This window comes from Takifugu rubripes, chromosome 3, assembly GCF_901000725.2.
Source record: "Takifugu rubripes chromosome 3, fTakRub1.2, whole genome shotgun sequence".
In the NCBI taxonomy this organism is placed as follows: Eukaryota; Metazoa; Chordata; class Actinopteri; order Tetraodontiformes; family Tetraodontidae; genus Takifugu; species Takifugu rubripes.
The window spans coordinates 2862822-2882682 of record NC_042287.1 but is presented as its reverse complement, the minus strand read 5'-3'; the positions used below and the strand labels follow the sequence as shown (position 1 = coordinate 2882682).

The 19861-nt window shown below is 44.3% G+C and overlaps 1 protein-coding gene, 1 long non-coding RNA gene, 4 other non-coding genes and 3 pseudogenes across 9 annotated transcripts; 7 read left to right on the top strand and 2 right to left on the bottom strand.

The window, feature by feature from the left end:
• The first annotated feature begins 80 nt into the window (after positions 1–80).
• On the top strand, positions 81–244 carry LOC115249316 (U1 spliceosomal RNA). Its single transcript, XR_003888018.1, has one exon. It is a non-coding gene; the product is annotated as a U1 spliceosomal RNA (small nuclear RNA).
• A 683-nt stretch (positions 245–927) lies between these two features.
• LOC115249315 (U1 spliceosomal RNA) lies at positions 928–1091 on the top strand. The gene has a single exon (XR_003888017.1). It is a non-coding gene; the product is annotated as a U1 spliceosomal RNA (small nuclear RNA).
• A 683-nt stretch (positions 1092–1774) lies between these two features.
• Positions 1775–1938, top strand: LOC115249314 (U1 spliceosomal RNA). Its single transcript, XR_003888016.1, has one exon. It is a non-coding gene; the product is annotated as a U1 spliceosomal RNA (small nuclear RNA).
• A 683-nt stretch (positions 1939–2621) lies between these two features.
• LOC115249349 (U1 spliceosomal RNA) lies at positions 2622–2785 on the top strand. Its single transcript, XR_003888051.1, has one exon. It is a non-coding gene; the product is annotated as a U1 spliceosomal RNA (small nuclear RNA).
• A 683-nt stretch (positions 2786–3468) lies between these two features.
• Positions 3469–3618, top strand: LOC115249366 (uncharacterized; annotated as a pseudogene).
• Positions 3619–4700: 1082 nt separating this feature from the next.
• On the bottom strand, positions 4701–6067 carry LOC115249060 (general transcription factor IIH subunit 5-like). 3 transcript variants are annotated; one of them, XM_029833292.1, is made up of 3 exons: positions 5974–6067; positions 5064–5145; positions 4701–4900 (listed from the first exon to the last, which is right to left on the bottom strand). In XM_029833292.1, exons 2-3 carry the CDS (start codon positions 5096–5098, stop codon positions 4720–4722), a joined length of 216 nt encoding a protein of 71 aa, XP_029689152.1. In that variant the 5' UTR covers positions 5099–5145; positions 5974–6067; the 3' UTR covers positions 4701–4719. The 3 variants fall into 3 exon arrangements, with proteins under 3 accessions (XP_029689152.1, XP_029689151.1, XP_029689150.1); XM_029833291.1 differs by having other exon boundaries at positions 5889–5974; XM_029833290.1 differs by lacking the exon at positions 5974–6067 and adding an exon at positions 5241–5967.
• Positions 6068–11078: 5011 nt separating this feature from the next.
• LOC115249069 (uncharacterized) lies at positions 11079–12058 on the bottom strand. Of its 2 annotated transcripts, XR_003887777.1 has the most exons (4): positions 11887–12058; positions 11580–11642; positions 11277–11473; positions 11079–11191 (listed from the first exon to the last, which is right to left on the bottom strand). It is a non-coding gene; the product is annotated as an uncharacterized lncRNA (long non-coding RNA). The 2 variants fall into 2 exon arrangements; XR_003887778.1 differs by lacking the exon at positions 11887–12058 and having other exon boundaries at positions 11580–11675.
• Positions 12059–13411: 1353 nt separating this feature from the next.
• Positions 13412–13586, top strand: LOC115249372 (uncharacterized; annotated as a pseudogene).
• Positions 13587–19285: 5699 nt separating this feature from the next.
• Positions 19286–19462, top strand: LOC115249373 (uncharacterized; annotated as a pseudogene).
• Positions 19463–19861: the final 399 nt, after the last annotated feature.

Genomic DNA, 19861 nt, shown 5'->3' with positions numbered 1-19861 from the left:
TTGGAGGCTTTGACTGCCAGCACCGTCAGCAAGAAGCCAGTTGGCAAGGACTGCGGGCTCAACTGTGAGGCCAGCAACTCATACTTACCTGGCAGGGGAGACACCATGATCAGGAAGGTGGTTCACCCAGGGCGAGGCTCTGCCATTGCACTGAGGCAGTACTGACCCTTGCGAATTCCCCAAATGTGGGAATCTCGACTGCATAATTTCTGTTAGTGGGGGACTGCGTACGCGCTCTCCCCTGATATTTTGTCCAATAAAATGTTTAGTGTTACACAGGATGCATGTGTTTGCTTGGCACCGGCTTCAATGCAAACAGCAGTGCATTGTCAAAGCAGCCGAGCGCGAGCGTTCCGTGCGTCTGTATGTAAGCGTAGTGCCGTCAAACGCAACTTGGCGCCGATGGCAAAATCTGTGTTTTATGGGTGTCTTTCCTGCTCGGAGTGGGAAGCGTGCAATGCAATAGTGCCCAACAGCCCATTTACTTCCACTCCAGGCCATGGGGTGGCAGTAACTGTAAAGGACAGCAAGACTAAACAAAGAAAGTGGACATGGTTGTTAACAGGGTTAGGAGAGACACGTGCGTGTTGTCCTTTTTGTACCTTCTTGCGCGAAAGGCATCTTGTTAAACACAGCGCGTGTGCTTGAACGGTTCCATTTGTTTGAAAAATAACGGGCATAGAATGGACATTTCAGCTTTATTCTGGAGAGGGAACGTGCCAGGGTGTGATTGTAAAGAGTCAAATGTCACCGAGTAAAGCATAACCTGAATTTGGAGAAAATGCATCGCATAGCATCAACATGTTGCTAATCTGTGACTATTGAAGCGTACTTGAGCTGTGGTACTTTGGAGGCTTTGACTGCCAGCACCGTCAGCAAGAAGCCAGTTGGCAAGGACTGCGGGCTCAACTGTGAGGCCAGCAACTCATACTTACCTGGCAGGGGAGACACCATGATCAGGAAGGTGGTTCACCCAGGGCGAGGCTCTGCCATTGCACTGAGGCAGTACTGACCCTTGCGAATTCCCCAAATGTGGGAATCTCGACTGCATAATTTCTGTTAGTGGGGGACTGCGTACGCGCTCTCCCCTGATATTTTGTCCAATAAAATGTTTAGTGTTACACAGGATGCATGTGTTTGCTTGGCACCGGCTTCAATGCAAACAGCAGTGCATTGTCAAAGCAGCCGAGCGCGAGCGTTCCGTGCGTCTGTATGTAAGCGTAGTGCCGTCAAACGCAACTTGGCGCCGATGGCAAAATCTGTGTTTTATGGGTGTCTTTCCTGCTCGGAGTGGGAAGCGTGCAATGCAATAGTGCCCAACAGCCCATTTACTTCCACTCCAGGCCATGGGGTGGCAGTAACTGTAAAGGACAGCAAGACTAAACAAAGAAAGTGGACATGGTTGTTAACAGGGTTAGGAGAGACACGTGCGTGTTGTCCTTTTTGTACCTTCTTGCGCGAAAGGCATCTTGTTAAACACAGCGCGTGTGCTTGAACGGTTCCATTTGTTTGAAAAATAACGGGCATAGAATGGACATTTCAGCTTTATTCTGGAGAGGGAACGTGCCAGGGTGTGATTGTAAAGAGTCAAATGTCACCGAGTAAAGCATAACCTGAATTTGGAGAAAATGCATCGCATAGCATCAACATGTTGCTAATCTGTGACTATTGAAGCGTACTTGAGCTGTGGTACTTTGGAGGCTTTGACTGCCAGCACCGTCAGCAAGAAGCCAGTTGGCAAGGACTGCGGGCTCAACTGTGAGGCCAGCAACTCATACTTACCTGGCAGGGGAGACACCATGATCAGGAAGGTGGTTCACCCAGGGCGAGGCTCTGCCATTGCACTGAGGCAGTACTGACCCTTGCGAATTCCCCAAATGTGGGAATCTCGACTGCATAATTTCTGTTAGTGGGGGACTGCGTACGCGCTCTCCCCTGATATTTTGTCCAATAAAATGTTTAGTGTTACACAGGATGCATGTGTTTGCTTGGCACCGGCTTCAATGCAAACAGCAGTGCATTGTCAAAGCAGCCGAGCGCGAGCGTTCCGTGCGTCTGTATGTAAGCGTAGTGCCGTCAAACGCAACTTGGCGCCGATGGCAAAATCTGTGTTTTATGGGTGTCTTTCCTGCTCGGAGTGGGAAGCGTGCAATGCAATAGTGCCCAACAGCCCATTTACTTCCACTCCAGGCCATGGGGTGGCAGTAACTGTAAAGGACAGCAAGACTAAACAAAGAAAGTGGACATGGTTGTTAACAGGGTTAGGAGAGACACGTGCGTGTTGTCCTTTTTGTACCTTCTTGCGCGAAAGGCATCTTGTTAAACACAGCGCGTGTGCTTGAACGGTTCCATTTGTTTGAAAAATAACGGGCATAGAATGGACATTTCAGCTTTATTCTGGAGAGGGAACGTGCCAGGGTGTGATTGTAAAGAGTCAAATGTCACCGAGTAAAGCATAACCTGAATTTGGAGAAAATGCATCGCATAGCATCAACATGTTGCTAATCTGTGACTATTGAAGCGTACTTGAGCTGTGGTACTTTGGAGGCTTTGACTGCCAGCACCGTCAGCAAGAAGCCAGTTGGCAAGGACTGCGGGCTCAACTGTGAGGCCAGCAACTCATACTTACCTGGCAGGGGAGACACCATGATCAGGAAGGTGGTTCACCCAGGGCGAGGCTCTGCCATTGCACTGAGGCAGTACTGACCCTTGCGAATTCCCCAAATGTGGGAATCTCGACTGCATAATTTTTGTTAGTGGGGGACTGCGTACGCGCTCTCCCCTGATATTTTGTCCAATAAAATGTTTAGTGTTACACAGGATGCATGTGTTTGCTTGGCACCGGCTTCAATGCAAACAGCAGTGCATTGTCAAAGCAGCCGAGCGCGAGCGTTCCGTGCGTCTGTATGTAAGCGTAGTGCCGTCAAACGCAACTTGGCGCCGATGGCAAAATCTGTGTTTTATGGGTGTCTTTCCTGCTCGGAGTGGGAAGCGTGCAATGCAATAGTGCCCAACAGCCCATTTACTTCCACTCCAGGCCATGGGGTGGCAGTAACTGTAAAGGACAGCAAGACTAAACAAAGAAAGTGGACATGGTTGTTAACAGGGTTAGGAGAGACACGTGCGTGTTGTCCTTTTTGTACCTTCTTGCGCGAAAGGCATCTTGTTAAACACAGCGCGTGTGCTTGAACGGTTCCATTTGTTTGAAAAATAACGGGCATAGAATGGACATTTCAGCTTTATTCTGGAGAGGGAACGTGCCAGGGTGTGATTGTAAAGAGTCAAATGTCACCGAGTAAAGCATAACCTGAATTTGGAGAAAATGCATCGCATAGCATCAACATGTTGCTAATCTGTGACTATTGAAGCGTACTTGAGCTGTGGTACTTTGGAGGCTTTGACTGCCAGCACCGTCAGCAAGAAGCCAGTTGGCAAGGACTGCGGGCTCAACTGTGAGGCCAGCAACTCATACTTACCTGGCAGGGGAGACACCATGATCAGGAAGGTGGTTCACCCAGGGCGAGGCTCTGCCATTGCACTGAGGCAGTACTGACCCTTGCGAATTCCCCAAATGTGGGAATCTCGACTGCATAATTTCTGTTATAATTTCTGATATTTTGTCCAATAAAATGTTTAGTGTTACACAGGATGCATGTGTTTGCTTGGCACCGGCTTCAATGCAAACAGCAGTGCATTGTCAAAGCAGCCGAGCGCGAGCGTTCCGTGCGTCTGTATGTAAGCGTAGTGCCGTCAAACGCAACTTGGCGCCGATGGCAAAATCTGTGTTTTATGGGTGTCTTTCCTGCTCGGAGTGGGAAGCGTGCAATGTTTCTGTACTTTGTCATTGACCTGTGCCAAGGCAATGATATTCATTGGATTGATGTAGTGATGCCTGGCGATCAGATCCAGACGCCGCTTTTGACAACTATGTTCGAATGGACTCAGAAATTCAAAATGAACTGTGAAAGATGCTGGAGGCAGTGTCCGATTGATGCCTGACATTTCTCTCCAATAAACATCTCTTCAAACCAATTCGGTGTCTGTGAAGATTCCTTCCTCATCAACACATCTGGGCTACCATCAGAAGAAATTCACCAGTTTCTTCCTGTTAAAGGGGAGGTTTTCCTTGCCACTGCTGCCTGTTGGGGGTCAGGCCCTGGGATTCTGTAAAGCACCTAGAAATAATTTTGATTGTAAAAGACGCTATATAAATAAAAAATTGATTTGAATTAAACTGCTGTTCTCTTATCAATAATTATGGTAGTTGTGGGTGAATGTTCTGTACAGAATATGCAAAAGTGCATTTTATTATTACCAGCATCATATACCTGTATGTGTAACCATTCTGTCAACATTAAACATCGATTCAGTGAATGATGTGTAGACAATTAACCGGATCACCTGAGTTTGTACTTTCTTCAGTAAGTCCCCTAACTGGGCCGTGTATTTAACAGCAGCTTACAAGCACAGTCCTAGTAAATAATGTCTAATGGCTGTCTAGCAATGGGTAAACTGGTCTATTGACAGCAACAGGAAGACATTTTGTGTCATCTGAAAGGTGTCTTCAGTTCTGAGCGGTTGGGGGGTTCATTCTAAGTTACTGATGTAGAAAAGGGTCGAAAAAAAGAGTTAAAATTGCCATTAAATGTAGGAAAACCGAATGAGCAATTTAGATTTTCCAATAATTCATGAGGACAAGATTATTGTGGGAAAAAAAGTTTATTTTTGTGTGATAGGAAAGGAATTCTGGTCCATCAACTCGCCAACTCTCTCCTGCAGAGTCTGAACCACCTCTGCTAATATAAAAAGGTGAGTTTCATCAAGGTCTTTGAGGATAAACTTCCTCCCGAGGGCCATAGTCTCATCCAGGTGGAGGAGGAACTCTTTCATAGCAGGATCACTGGTCCCATTGAACATAGGAGAGAAAAGAAAAGAATGTTTTCACATAAGGACAATAATAATGTTGCGCTTTTAAAAGGCCCCCCTACATTTTCTTTTTGAAAAACTTACAATGTAGTTATAAAATAAACTAATGTATGCTGGCAGTATAAAGTTGGACTCGCCATCCAAGAAGAACACCTTTGTGCACGTTAACCATGTTTACTGCTACACAGATGAGTGGATGGAAACTGAAGTGGTCAAAACCTGCAGATAAAAAGTGCACAAAGCTCTAATTAAAGGAATTTTTTATGGGTTTTCACAACAGAAACAAAGTGAAAGGCCAATGGCAATGAACTCACACAACATGGCAACTTTCCTTTGACCCTTGGTATTTTAGCTCATATATTTAAAGTCTGACACAGGATTGTTATAGTGTGCAGGCATGGACAGGGGTTGTGCCTCGGGACAAGGAGTTTTGGCTGGAAGAAAATATGTACTCCTAATATTACTCCTAATATTGATTTCAGTGGTCAAGATGTCACCATTGGTGCTGGTTCCCTCCCACACACCAGTGAAGTACTTCTGAAGTTTGTGTCAGAAGACCAGATCCAGACTCAAAAACAGAACTAGTTTTCATGAGGCTGGGACTTATCTAAACAGGAACATAAGCCAATTATTGGCATGGACCTGAAGATGAGTCCGTAATTACTGGGAGACAGACGCACTATGCACCCCGTTTCTGATGTAATTCCATGCAGTTTTTTGAAACCAGTATAATAAATCAATTAATCATAACAATGACTTTTGTGTGATCGTCGACAATCGTCACTGCTAATAAAGCCAAATTCTGTTAACGTCAAGGCAAAACGTTGCACTATTTCAATATTCCTGTGACAAAAAAACAAGTAAAAGAACAAAATCATTCTGTTTCTACAACAGATAACTTCTTTAAAACCTGAGCGAAAACATTTACACGTTATTATTTTTCAATGTTTGGGGGGGCTTACGGGGTTTCACATTACCACAAAGTAAAACTTTAAGTGTTCACACGGTTAAAGCAGAAATGACAATATTTATCCATCTCATACAGACCTGATAACTTGCCGTGGTTCCCCCGGAACTCCCTTTTGTTCTTATTTGAATATTTCGGCACTTTAAGAGCGGTCTTCTCTGTTATCGCCCTCTACTGGTTAGAAAATTAACAACTAGGATCGGAAATACGCAAGATCTGAAAGCGAACAATTGATTTGCCTGCACTCTACATAATTAATTATTTTTTTCCCTTGAACCTGCCAACAGTTATAATATCATTTTCGACCAAAATGAATCAATTTATTTCTTGATCTTGACAAGGGGTTTTGATCATAAAGTGACTTATGTTACTCAATATTGTTTTAACTGTTGTAACTCCCCTTCACATCTGATTGTTAATGAAGTGTTTTGGTTTCCATGTTCCAAGTTAAAATAAACATTTTCCTCTTGTCAGCCCTGCTTGGTTGAAGATCAGGCTCTAGGTTTCTGAAAATAGTCAAGATGATGATCTCAATTACAGCAGCCTGTTTGACTTAATTGATCAATTGGGAGTCTGTATATAACATAGCATAAAATATGTGCAAGTGTACCATGTTAAACTCCTTCATATAGTGGTTCAGTTAAATTAAAACCTGTCTTATTTTCTACTTTTATTCTTAGCTTATTTGGATGTGGTGCGTTCTATTTGTTTCAGCAGAGGGAGACAGAGCGCTTTCTGAAACACAGATGAATATTCATTGCCATATTCATTCTCGTCAACAGCTCGTCGAAATTTTTGCGTGTGGTAGGAAAAAGACGAAGATGCAATTAAAATAGTTAATGTCAGTAATAAACACTACACCCCGCCTTGTGATCACGGAAGCCGCCGACAGCACAGCAGCGCCCCCACTGTTGGGTTAAAGGAACAACATTAGGCCAGGAACGACGTGACTCTCGCCAACTCACGTAGAAATGGTCAAGTAAGTAAACGCGTCTCTTTAAATACTTCCCAGTAGTGTCATTTAGCGTTATAAGCTGGTGCTATTTGAAGTTAGCAAATGTTATTAGGAAATTTCACGATTTTGTGAAAAGGTGTCAAGTTATTCCGCTTTCTTTTGTTAGCTAAAGAGCGAACCTTGGGCTTACGGACATTACGAGGGCGTTGCGTTAGGAAGACCTAAAACAAATATTTTTTACCTAATATAAAAACACTTGCATTGATGCAAATCATTTTGAAGTTGACCGTGCAAGCAAAGTTAACTTTGCAAAAATTAACTTCGTGTGAGTCAAAATACCCAGTCGAAGTTCGAATTCACAATGAAGTTTACGCAATGAGCCTTATTTTATTGCATTATAGAAAGTTCCTACTAAATTGTTACAATTGGTTCCGTTGCATGAAATGCATTATTTTGTAAAAACTGGGGAAATCACTGGAATGGAAATGCTGCCGATGAATGATTTGTTGGCCTTATAATTGTCTCGCATTTTTTCTGCCTTCCCTTCCCCCGTTATGTTGGTCGCGCCCAGCAGAGGGAGACATAGTTCTGTTATTGCTCGAAAATGTGGTCATGTTTAATTTGTATTTTTAAAAACATTAACGTGCGAAAAATAAATGGCACAGCTGGATCGGTCTATATTTATCAAATAACTTAACGGATTAAACAGTTTAGCGACCAATTAACGCACAACTAGAATTTTAAACAAATCGTATGATACGGCTGCCCATTGGACAGACGTACACCACGTGATCGGAAATGCACAACGCGGCGTTTAGGATCCTCGTTTTTTGGTGTTTCTAACGCAGCGCTAGGCTGTGTATCTTTGCTAACGATAGCGGTGAATATTTAGTGTAATTTTCTCACATGTAATGTTCCCACATCTTTTAAAAATGCAAAACCCACGCGTAAAAGTCATAGTCACCGGAATGAGCCCCTCCCTTCACCAGTTCTGTGGTATCGCTTCTCGGCCTTTTGGCTAAGACAGTGATCACTCCCTGCGTGCGGGATTGCTTCCCTTGTGGATCCTATCCTTGGCGATTTGGGAGACATTTGTACTTTGTACTTTGCATATTTGCACATTGTTTATATTGTACTTTTACTGAGTGTTTTTCTCAACCGTCTTATTTGTATTTATCTTTTAAGTAGCACGTTTCCTTTTAACTTAGTTTTAAAATTATCTTTTCTTTTACAAGCTTTTATCCTCGCTTGTGGTGCCTCCAGCCATGTCGGCTAATTATGCCGGCCTGCGGAGGCACCACAGTGTCAGGTTTTATTTTAAAGATGAGCAAGTTAAAATATCACGTTTAGACTTCTCACGTAAGTTTGTCCAGAACCATTTGAACTTTCAGCCCGACGATATAAATTGTATTTTGACTCTGCCGGCAAACAAAGGATATGACGTAAGTTTTTGCTCTGCAGCTCTGCTCCGTGAGTTTTGGACCCGTTTTGAAAATGTTAAAAGCCAATTTTCTGCATTTGCTGTTGAAAAACTGACTGACAATGCCCATAAAACGGTTATTGTCAGAATGTTTAATGAAACAGTGAATGCAGAAGACATCTGTATCTGGTTGGCTAGATTCTGCACTGTTAAAGGCCAGGCAACCAAGGTAAGAGACGAGGATGGCATCTGGAACTGTGCTTGGAGGGTCCCCATTCAACAATGGGAGGACCCCCAAGGCTTCCAGGGCCTGAGACACTTGCCGCAAATGATTGTTCTGGGTAATAACAGAGGCTATATCCACTACCAGGGTCAACCAAAACTCTGCCGCAAATGCGGCGAGCAGGGGCATCTGGCAGAGGCTTGTCCAGTTATTGTGTGTGGGAAATGCAGAGCAGTTGGACATTCCTTTGAGGAGTGTACCACTGGAAGGAAATGTAACCTTTGTGGAGCAACAGACCATCTTTTCCGAGACTGTCCTTTGTCTTTCGCCAACAAACTGAAAGCTAGGAAAAAACAGGAGGAAAAGGGGCCAACAGAAAATGAGGTGCGAACTGTTTTGGAGGGAAATTCAAATCTCCCTCCAAAACCTGTGATTGGAGGAGAGGAGTCCAGTGAGGTTGGGCAGAGGGAGGGGCCTGGACCCCACCCAGTTGAAGCTGACATGGAGTTGGGGAGGAGCCATCAGGCAGACAGTGGGGTTCGGCCCGCCTCTACCGATGATGACTCCACTAGGAGTCTCCATATTGTGGAGGAGGAGCAGAGCTCCACTTCCCTCCCAGATGCCCAACCTAGTTCAAAAAGAACAGCATCTGAACTGTCCAACTCTGGGGCTGAATCAGCCTCAGAGAAGAGGGGGAGAGCTGAATCTGAACATCACAGTCCCCCTGTGGATCAGGACAGTGGCTCCTCTTCCAGTTCATCTAATGAATGTTCCTTTCTAAATGTAGCACTACAGTCAACTCCACTCAGAAAGCGCGCAGACTTTGCTTTCAGGAGGACAGATTCTCAAAGCTTACCCCCTGGATGTAGGGGGATCTTTCGATGAGAACCTGTTACAGCACAAGCAACAAGGCAATAAAAATGTGCTTGTTACTTATTCTTAAGATACCTGCTTCTTTTAAAATGTTGTACTTGTCATTTTAAACATACTCATGACTCTCAACATTTCCACTATCAATGTGAGAAGTGTGAGGTCAAGAGTTAGAGCCCAAAGTGTTTTATCCTTTTTAAGTTCCTTTAAGTCTGATGTGTTTTTATTACAGGAATGTGGCTTACCATTTTTAAACCACTACCGCCAGTGGGAGGAGATGTGGCCACAGACATCCCTTTGGAGTGGATCAAATGAAAACAGAAATGATGGAGTGGCCATTTTAATCAAAAACCCCCAGGTTCTGCTAAAAGGTAGCACTGTGGTGAAAAATGGTCGGGCGCTTTTAACACATTTGACTTTTATGGGACAGGATTTTAAAATCTTAAATATTTATGGCTTTAATGAAAAAAATGACAGGTATGACCTTTTAGAAGACTTGCAGTCCCACATGCTAGGTAGGGTACCTTTAGTAGTAGGGGGAGATTTTAACTGTATTTTAAGTAGGAAAGATAGGAGAAGAACAGGGGAAGATTTTAAAGTAGACAAAACATCAGTTTTATTACAGGGCATATGCAGGGATTTTAAACTTCAAGACTGTTTTAAAACCATGCATCCCAGGGAGGAGGGCTTCACCTGGTTCAGTGGTGATGGCACCAGAGCCTCCCGCATAGATTATGTTTTTACACGGGACTGCCCAGCAACTGATGCTAGACTAACACCTGTCTTCTTCTCCGATCACCTCATGCTCTCCTGCACCCTTTCACTGCCTTCAGGTGTGACATCAGGAAGTGGTCTGTGGAAACTCAACTGCTCCCTCTTGGAAGATAGGGAGTTAGTTAGACAGTACAGGGAGCAGTACAAAGAGTGGCAGACCCTTCAGGACTTCTACGACACACGAGCACACTGGTGGGAGATGGTGAAGGGAAGGACCCGGACTTTCTTTAGGCAGGCAGGTAAGGAAAAAAAGAATAGGGAAACCAGACGCATGATGGGACTGCAGAAGCGACTACAGCGCTATTTTAACCTTAACCAACAAGGTATTGATTTTAATGAAGAAATTAAACAAGTAAAAAAAGAAATGTCGGTTTTATCAGAAATTCAAAGCAAAGGTGTCATTTTAAGAAGCAAGGAACGGGAAACTGAGGAGGGGGAAAAGTGCACAAGGTATTTCTTCAAGAAAATCATAAACAAAGGGGGGACCATCACAAAATTGACTAAAGAAAATGGGTGCACAACCGAAACTATAGATGAAATTAAAGAGACAATTGAAAGCTTTTATGAAAAATTGTATAAAGAAAAACACGTTCAAATTGACACCATGAATGAAATTTTAAAATTCCTAAATAAAACGGTGAACAACAGCGTGCTTTTATCCCAGGATTTTACCCTTTTAGAGTTAAATAATTCTCTATGTAGTTTTAAAACTGGGAAGTCCCCTGGACAAGATGGACTTCCTGTAGAATTTTATTTGACTTTTTGGGACCTTTTAGCACCTGACTTAATCACTGTTTTTATGGAATTTGAAGGACTCGACCGACTTCCTGACAGTTTTAGAGTAGGGATAGTGACTCTCCTTCACAAACAAAAAGACAAGACAGAACTAAAGAACTGGAGACCTATCACTCTTTTAAATGTTGACTGTAAACTTTTTAGTAAACTTTTAGCAACACGTATGTCCACGTTTTTAGAAGAGGTGATTGACCCGGATCAAGCCTGTGCCATTCCGGGGAGGAAGATCACCGACAGCCTCGTACTGATCCGAGACACCATCTGTTATGCGAGAGACAGAAACATGAGGCTAGTAGTTTTAAACTTAGATTTTGAGAAAGCCTTTGATCGGGTCTCGCACCAGTACCTTTTCCAGGTACTGCAAAAAATGGGGTTCCCAGAAAGATTTGTAGCTTGGGTGGGTCTGCTGTACCGGGACATCACCAGCAGAATTTTGTTTAATGGGCATCTGACAAAAGCAGTGGACATTAACTGCGGTGTCCGTCAGGGGTGTCCGTTATCGGCCCTCCTCTACGTTATCTGCATTGAACCACTGGCACAGATCTTGAGAAGGGACAAACGAATCAATGGGGTGCAAGTGCCGGGGAGCGGAGGACTGGAAACGAGATGTATTTTATATATGGACGACGTGAATGTTTTATGCACTGACCTTTTATCTGTTAACAGGACGCTGGACTTGACTGACTGGTTCGGACGGGCCTCTGGGTCAAAACTAAACAAAGAAAAGACACGAGCCCAGTTTCACGGACCATGGACAGCGACAGACATGACAGGACTCCCCCTGACCGTGACACAGACTGACCAAAAAATACTTGGTGTTAAATTTGATCGGGAGGGGGGAGGGAAAACAAATTGGCCGGACATGGTAGGGAAAGTCAGACAAAAACTAGGATTCTGGGGACTTAGAGGACTGACTATGGAAGGGAAGGTTTTAATCACCAAAGCAGTGATCTTACCTTTGCTTTTACTGATCAGTTCTGTTTTTTTCCCTCCCAGAAGTGTGATTTTAGAACTGGAGAGAGCCATCTTTTACTTCCTGTGGGGGTCCAAAATGGAAAAACTGAAGAGAGCAATCATGAAAAAAACAAAAGAAAAAGGAGGAAAAGACGTCCCGGACCTGCACCTGTTCTTAGGGGCCAGGTTCACAGCTATACATGTGGGCATAGTCACAGCCCCATCCAAAAACCCAAAGACGGCGGCAATGGCACGCTTTTGGATGGGGACGTACCTCAGAAAACTAAAAATTGAACCTGTAAACCTCTCGGTGCCTGTGTCTTTTAACCTACCGACGGCATATAGTTTTATCCAGAGGTTTTTAGTGCATTTTAATGTGGAAAATGAGGAGTTGCATATTTTAAGTAACCACCGCTCTTTGATTTCTGTTGTGCAGGAGCGCGAGCCAGTGAGTCCAGTGCGCGGCCTCGCATTAGGTGAGCCCTCAACTGTTTGGCGCAATGTGAACCACCCTGCTCTCCCAAACAGACTCCGGGACCTGTCGTGGATGGTGGCTCATGAGATCCTCCCGGTCAGGTCCGTCATGCACTCCCGAGGCATGGCGGCACACGCAACCTGCCCCCGGCCTGGTTGTGGCGCGCCTGAGTCGGTGAGGCATCTCCTCTGGGAGTGCAGTGCTGCCAAAGACCAGTGGGCAATGGCCGGCTCCTTGAAATTCCCGTACTTGCCAGCAAGGGAGGTCCTTACAGCACAACTGGTGCTGTATGGGGTGAGCCCAACTGTAATACCACCGAAGGACTTTGCCAAGCAGTGGCTCACCCTAGCCGCCATAAAAGACGCCACATGGACCTCCAGAAACTTGCTGGTAAGGAAGCACATGCAGATCCCCCCCGTGGCGGTGATCCGGATGGCTGCAGCAATGGTTCAAGTGGCCGGAACTGCGGGCGGCAGGCCTAGGACACCGCCACAAAGAAGAATCGCCTCTGTGCCCATTCGGACGAAGGAGCCGGAGCTCCACAGCAAAGGTCAAGGCAGCAGCGGCCTGGCTCTCCGGGTGCGGTAGGCGGGAAGGAGCAGCAGGGCGAGGATCTCCGCTGACCACCAACAGTATCCCGAGAGATCAAATGTTTGGAGGAGCAGACTGAGTGAGACTTGGTAGGGACTCACCACGCTCCTGCACAAAGATGGATATGTTTGAACTGATGCACTCCCTTGTACGGACTTTTAAAGAAGCTTTCAAAGGACACATGAACACTAAATGTAACACCTTTAACCAATGGAAATGGCTATTTTACCTACAAGACTGTTTTAAAAAAATTATTCTAAATGTATATATCTTTTTCTTAAAAATGGTTTTATAGTCCTCACAATTTGGATATTTTATTGGTATATATTTGAGGTGAATATGTGAACCTTTTACTCAAAGTTTGAAAATGTCTCAACTATTTAATATTTTATTGGCATATTTGAGGTGTATATGTGAACCTTTTACTCAAAGCCAGAAAATGTAAAGATGATTGAGTGCCAATAAACTAAGAAAAAGAAAAAATCTGTTCTTATCAGTTTAATATCTGATACGTCCCCTATCCGGGGACCATATATTAAATTGATTTTTGGAACAGGGAGATGGAATAGGGGCTTGCTCCGTCCACTCCACGCATCGACCTGGTATTGCAGTATCTCCAGGAACGGTGCACCCCCCTTAATATGTGGAAAGTTAAATAACTTGGCTTGCCTTGTTAGATATATAATATCTCTCAGATGTTTAGGTTAGTTTCTAAAGTGGCTTGAGACACTGTTGTTACTCAAATCCTCTTCCATGCATCGCTTCTCGGCCTTTTGGCTAAGACAGTGATCACTCCCTGCGTGCGGGATTGCTTCCCTTGTGGATCCTATCCTTGGCGATTTGGGAGACATTTGTACTTTGCATATTTGCACTAGTTCTTGCTTATTTGCACATTGTTTATATTGTACTTTTACTGAGTGTTTTTCTCAACCGTCTTATTTGTATTTAGCTTTTAAGTAGCACGTTTCCTTTTAACTTACTTTTAAAATTATCTTTTCTTTTACAAGCTTTTATCCTCGCTTGTGGTGCCTCCAGCCATGTCGGCTAATTATGCCGGCCTGCGGAGGCACCACAGTGTCAGGTTTTATTTTAAAGATGAGCAAGTTAAAATATCACGTTTAGACTTCTCACGTAAGTTTGTCCAGAACCTTTTGAACTTTCAGCCCGACGATATAAATTGTATTTTGACTCTGCCGGCAAACAAAGGATATGACGTAAGTTTTTGCTCTGCAGCTCTGCTCCGTGAGTTTTGGACCCGTTTTGAAAATGTTAAAAGCCAATTTTCTGCATTTGCTGTTGAAAAACTGACTGACAATGCCCATAAAACGGTTATTGTCAGAATGTTTAATGAAACAGTGAATGCAGAAGACATCTGTATCTGGTTGGCTAGATTCTGCACTGTTAAAGGCCAGGCAACCAAGGTAAGAGACGAGGATGGCATCTGGAACTGTGCTTGGAGGGTCCCCATTCAACAATGGGAGGACCCCCAAGGCTTCCAGGGCCTGAGACACTTGCCGCAAATGATTGTTCTGGGTAATAACAGAGGCTATATCCACTACCAGGGTCAACCAAAACTCTGCCGCAAATGCGGCGAGCAGGGGCATCTGGCAGAGGCTTGTCCAGTTATTGTGTGTGGGAAATGCAGAGCAGTTGGACATTCCTTTGAGGAGTGTACCACTGGAAGGAAATGTAACCTTTGTGGAGCAACAGACCATCTTTTCCGAGACTGTCCTTTGTCTTTCGCCAACAAACTGAAAGCTAGGAAAAAACAGGAGGAAAAGGGGCCAACAGAAAATGAGGTGCGAACTGTTTTGGAGGGAAATTCAAATCTCCCTCCAAAACCTGTGATTGGAGGAGAGGAGTCCAGTGAGGTTGGGCAGAGGGAGGGGCCTGGACCCCACCCAGTTGAAGCTGACATGGAGTTGGGGAGGAGCCATCAGGCAGACAGTGGGGTTCGGCCCGCCTCTACCGATGATGACTCCACTAGGAGTCTCCATATTGTGGAGGAGGAGCAGAGCTCCACTTCCCTCCCAGATGCCCAACCTAGTTCAAAAAGAACAGCATCTGAACTGTCCAACTCTGGGGCTGAATCAGCCTCAGAGAAGAGGGGGAGAGCTGAATCTGAACATCACAGTCCCCCTGTGGATCAGGACAGTGGCTCCTCTTCCAGTTCATCTAATGAATGTTCCTTTCTAAATGTAGCACTACAGTCAACTCCACTCAGAAAGCGCACAGACTTTGCTTTCAGGAGGACAGATTCTCAAAGCTTACCCCCTGGATGTAGGGGGATCTTTCGATGAGAACCTGTTACAGCACAAGCAACAAGGCAATAAAAATGTGCTTGTTACTTATTCTTAAGATACCTGCTTCTTTTAAAATGTTGTACTTGTCATTTTAAACATACTCATGACTCTCAACATTTCCACTATCAATGTGAGAAGTGTGAGGTCAAGAGTTAGAGCCCAAAGTGTTTTATCCTTTTTAAGTTCCTTTAAGTCTGATGTGTTTTTATTACAGGAATGTGGCTTACCATTTTTAAACCACTACCGCCAGTGGGAGGAGATGTGGCCACAGACATCCCTTTGGAGTGGATCAAATGAAAACAGAAATGATGGAGTGGCCATTTTAATCAAAAACCCCCAGGTTCTGGTAAAAGGTAGCACTGTGGTGAAAAATGGTCGGGCGCTTTTAACACATTTGACTTTTATGGGACAGGATTTTAAAATCTTAAATATTTATGGCTTTAATGAAAAAAATGACAGGTATGACCTTTTAGAAGACTTGCAGTCCCACATGCTAGGTAGGGTACCTTTAGTAGTAGGGGGAGATTTTAACTGTATTTTAAGTAGGAAAGATAGGAGAAGAACAGGGGAAGATTTTAAAGTAGACAAAACATCAGTTTTATTACAGGGTATATGCAGGGATTTTAAACTTCAAGACTGTTTTAAAACCATGCATCCCAGGGAGGAGGGCTTCACCTGGTTCAGTGGTGATGGCACCAGAGCCTCCCGCATAGATTATGTTTTTACACGGGACTGCCCAGCAACTGATGCTAGACTAACACCTGTCTTCTTCTCCGATCACCTCATGCTCTCCTGCACCCTTTCACTGCCTTCAGGTGTGACATCAGGAAGTGGTCTGTGGAAACTCAACTGCTCCCTCTTGGAAGATAGGGAGTTAGTTAGACAGTACAGGGAGCAGTACAAAGAGTGGCAGACCCTTCAGGACTTCTACGACACACGAGCACACTGGTGGGAGATGGTGAAGGGAAGGACCCGGACTTTCTTTAGGCAGGCAGGTAAGGAAAAAAAGAATAGGGAAACCAGACGCATGATGGGACTGCAGAAGCGACTACAGCGCTATTTTAACCTTAACCAACAAGGTATTGATTTTAATGAAGAAATTAAACAAGTAAAAAAAGAAATGTCGGTTTTATCAGAAATTCAAAGCAAAGGTGTCATTTTAAGAAGCAAGGAACGGGAAATTGAGGAGGGGGAAAAGTGCACAAGGTATTTCTTCAAGAAAATCATAAACAAAGGGGGGACCATCACAAAATTGACTAAAGAAAATGGGTGCACAACCGAAACTATAGATGAAATTAAAGAGACAATTGAAAGCTTTTATGAAAAATTGTATAAAGAAAAACACGTTCAAATTGACACCATGAATGAAATTTTAAAATTCCTAAATAAAACAGTGAACAACAGCGTGCTTTTATCCCAGGATTTTACCCTTTTAGAGTTAAATAATTCTCTCTGTAGTTTTAAAACTGGGAAGTCCCCTGGACAAGATGGACTTCCTGTAGAATTTTATTTGACTTTTTGGGACCTTTTAGCACCTGACTTAATCACTGTTTTTATGGAATTTGAAGGACTCGACCGACTTCCTGACAGTTTTAGAGTAGGGATAGTGACTCTCCTTCACAAACAAAAAGACAAGACAGAACTAAAGAACTGGAGACCTATCACTCTTTTAAATGTTGACTGTAAACTTTTTAGTAAACTTTTAGCAACACGTATGTCCACGTTTTTAGAAGAGGTGATTGACCCGGATCAAGCCTGTGCCATTCCGGGGAGGAAGATCACCGACAGCCTCGTACTGATCCGAGACACCATCTGTTATGCGAGAGACAGAAACATGAGGCTAGTAGTTTTAAACTTAGATTTTGAGAAAGCCTTTGATCGGGTCTCGCACCAGTACCTTTTCCAGGTACTGCAAAAAATGGGGTTCCCAGAAAGATTTGTAGCTTGGGTGGGTCTGCTGTACCGGGACATCACCAGCAGAATTTTGTTTAATGGGCATCTGACAAAAGCAGTGGACATTAACTGCGGTGTCCGTCAGGGGTGTCCGTTATCGGCCCTCCTCTACGTTATCTGCATTGAACCACTGGCACAGATCTTGAGAAGGGACAAACGAATCAATGGGGTGCAAGTGCCGGGGAGCGGAGGACTGGAAACGAGATGTATTTTATATATGGACGACGTGAATGTTTTATGCACTGACCTTTTATCTGTTAACAGGACGCTGGACTTGACTGACTGGTTCGGACGGGCCTCTGGGTCAAAACTAAACAAAGAAAAGACACGAGCCCAGTTTCACGGACCATGGACAGCGACAGACATGACAGGACTCCCCCTGACCGTGACACAGACTGACCAAAAAATACTTGGTGTTAAATTTGATCGGGAGGGGGGAGGGAAAACAAATTGGCCGGACATGGTAGGGAAAGTCAGACAAAAACTAGGATTCTGGGGACTTAGAGGACTGACTATGGAAGGGAAGGTTTTAATCACCAAAGCAGTGATTTTACCTTTGCTTTTACTGATCAGTTCTGTTTTTTTCCCTCCCAGAAGTGTGATTTTAGAACTGGAGAGAGCCATCTTTTACTTCCTGTGGGGGTCCAAAATGGAAAAACTGAAGAGAGCAATCATGAAAAAAACAAAAGAAAAAGGAGGAAAAGACGTCCCGGACCTGCACCTGTTCTTAGGGGCCAGGTTCACAGCTATACATGTGGGCATAGTCACAGCCCCATCCAAAAACCCAAAGACGGCGGCAATGGCACGCTTTTGGATGGGGACGTACCTCAGAAAACTAAAAATTGAACCTGTAAACCTCTCGGTGCCTGTGTCTTTTAACCTACCGACGGCATATAGTTTTATCCAGAGGTTTTTAGTGCATTTTAATGTGGAAAATGAGGAGTTGCATATTTTAACTAACCACCGCTCTTTGATTTCTGTTGTGCAGGAGCGCGAGCCAGTGAGTCCAGTGCGCGGCCTCGCATTAGGTGAGCCCTCAACTGTTTGGCGCAATGTGAACCACCCTGCTCTCCCAAACAGACTCCGGGACCTGTCGTGGATGGTGGCTCATGAGATCCTCCCGGTCAGGTCCGTCATGCACTCCCGAGGCATGGCGGCACACGCAACCTGCCCCCGGCCTGGTTGTGGCGCGCCTGAGTCGGTGAGGCATCTCCTCTGGGAGTGCAGTGCTGCCAAAGACCAGTGGGCAATGGCCGGCTCCTTGAAATTCCCGTACTTGCCAGCAAGGGAGGTCCTTACAGCACAACTGGTGCTGTATGGGGTGAGCCCAACTGTAATACCACCGAAGGACTTTGCCAAGCAGTGGCTCACCCTAGCCGCCATAAAAGACGCCACATGGACCTCCAGAAACTTGCTGGTAAGGAAGCACATGCAGATCCCCCCCGTGGCGGTGATCCGGATGGCTGCAGCAATGGTTCAAGTGGCCGGAACTGCGGGCGGCAGGCCTAGGACACCGCCACAAAGAAGAATCGCCTCTGTGCCCATTCGGACGAAGGAGCCGGAGCTCCACAGCAAAGGTCAAGGCAGCAGCGGCCTGGCTCTCCGGGTGCGGTAGGCGGGAAGGAGCAGCAGGGCGAGGATCTCCGCTGACCACCAACAGTATCCCGAGAGATCAAATGTTTGGAGGAGCAGGCTGAGTGAGACTTGGTAGGGACTCACCACGCTCCTGCACAAAGATGGATATGTTTGAACTGATGCACTCCCTTGTACGGACTTTTAAAGAAGCTTTCAAAGGACACATGAACACTAAATGTAACACCTTTAACCAATGGAAATGGCTATTTTACCTACAAGACTGTTTTAAAAAAATTATTCTAAATGTATATATCTTTTTCTTAAAAATGGTTTTATAGTCCTCACAATTTGGATATTTTATTGGTATATATTTGAGGTGTATATGTGAACCTTTTACTCAAAGTTTGAAAATGTCTCAACTATTTAATATTTTATTGGCATATTTGAGGTGTATAGGTGAACCTTTTACTCAAAGCCAGAAAATGTAAAGATGATTGAGTGCCAATAAACTAAGAAAAAGAAAAAAAATCTGTTCTTATCAGTTTAATATCTGATACGTCCCCTACCCGGGGACCATATATTAAATTGATTTTTGGAACAGGGAGATGGAATAGGGGCTTGCTCCGTCCACTCCACGCATCGACCTGGTATTGCAGTATCTCCAGGAACGGTGCACCCCCCTTAATATGTGGAAAGTTAAATAACTTGGCTTGCCTTGTTAGATATATAACATCTCTCAGATGTTTAGGTTAGTTTCTAAAGTGGCTTGAGACACTGTTGTTACTCAAATCCTCTTCCATGCATATAGAACAAACACTTTACTTTGGTCATGAATGTCACAACTCTAATGGCCTGAAGGAGTATGTTTGTTTCAAATTATAACACAAGTTATCCAGGTGGAAGAGGTGTAATTGTACAAAGAGATATGTGTGGTGTCTTGAAATTGGAGAGGGAATCTCTTTTTTTGTTCAGCTTTTAAGACACTGAATTGTGTAGACCCAGCATTTATTTTCACTTGACATGTTTTTCAGTTTTATTTAAATAAACTACTATTCTCACCACATATATCTTTAACCTGGG

Bases quoted from the DNA above. Each gene is read 5' to 3' on its own strand.
- LOC115249060 (XM_029833290.1), bottom strand. The intron at 4,901-5,063 runs GCGAGTCCAACT...CAATGGGACCAG, and splicing joins AAAGGTGTTCTTCTTGGATG to TGATCCTGCTATGAAAGAGT.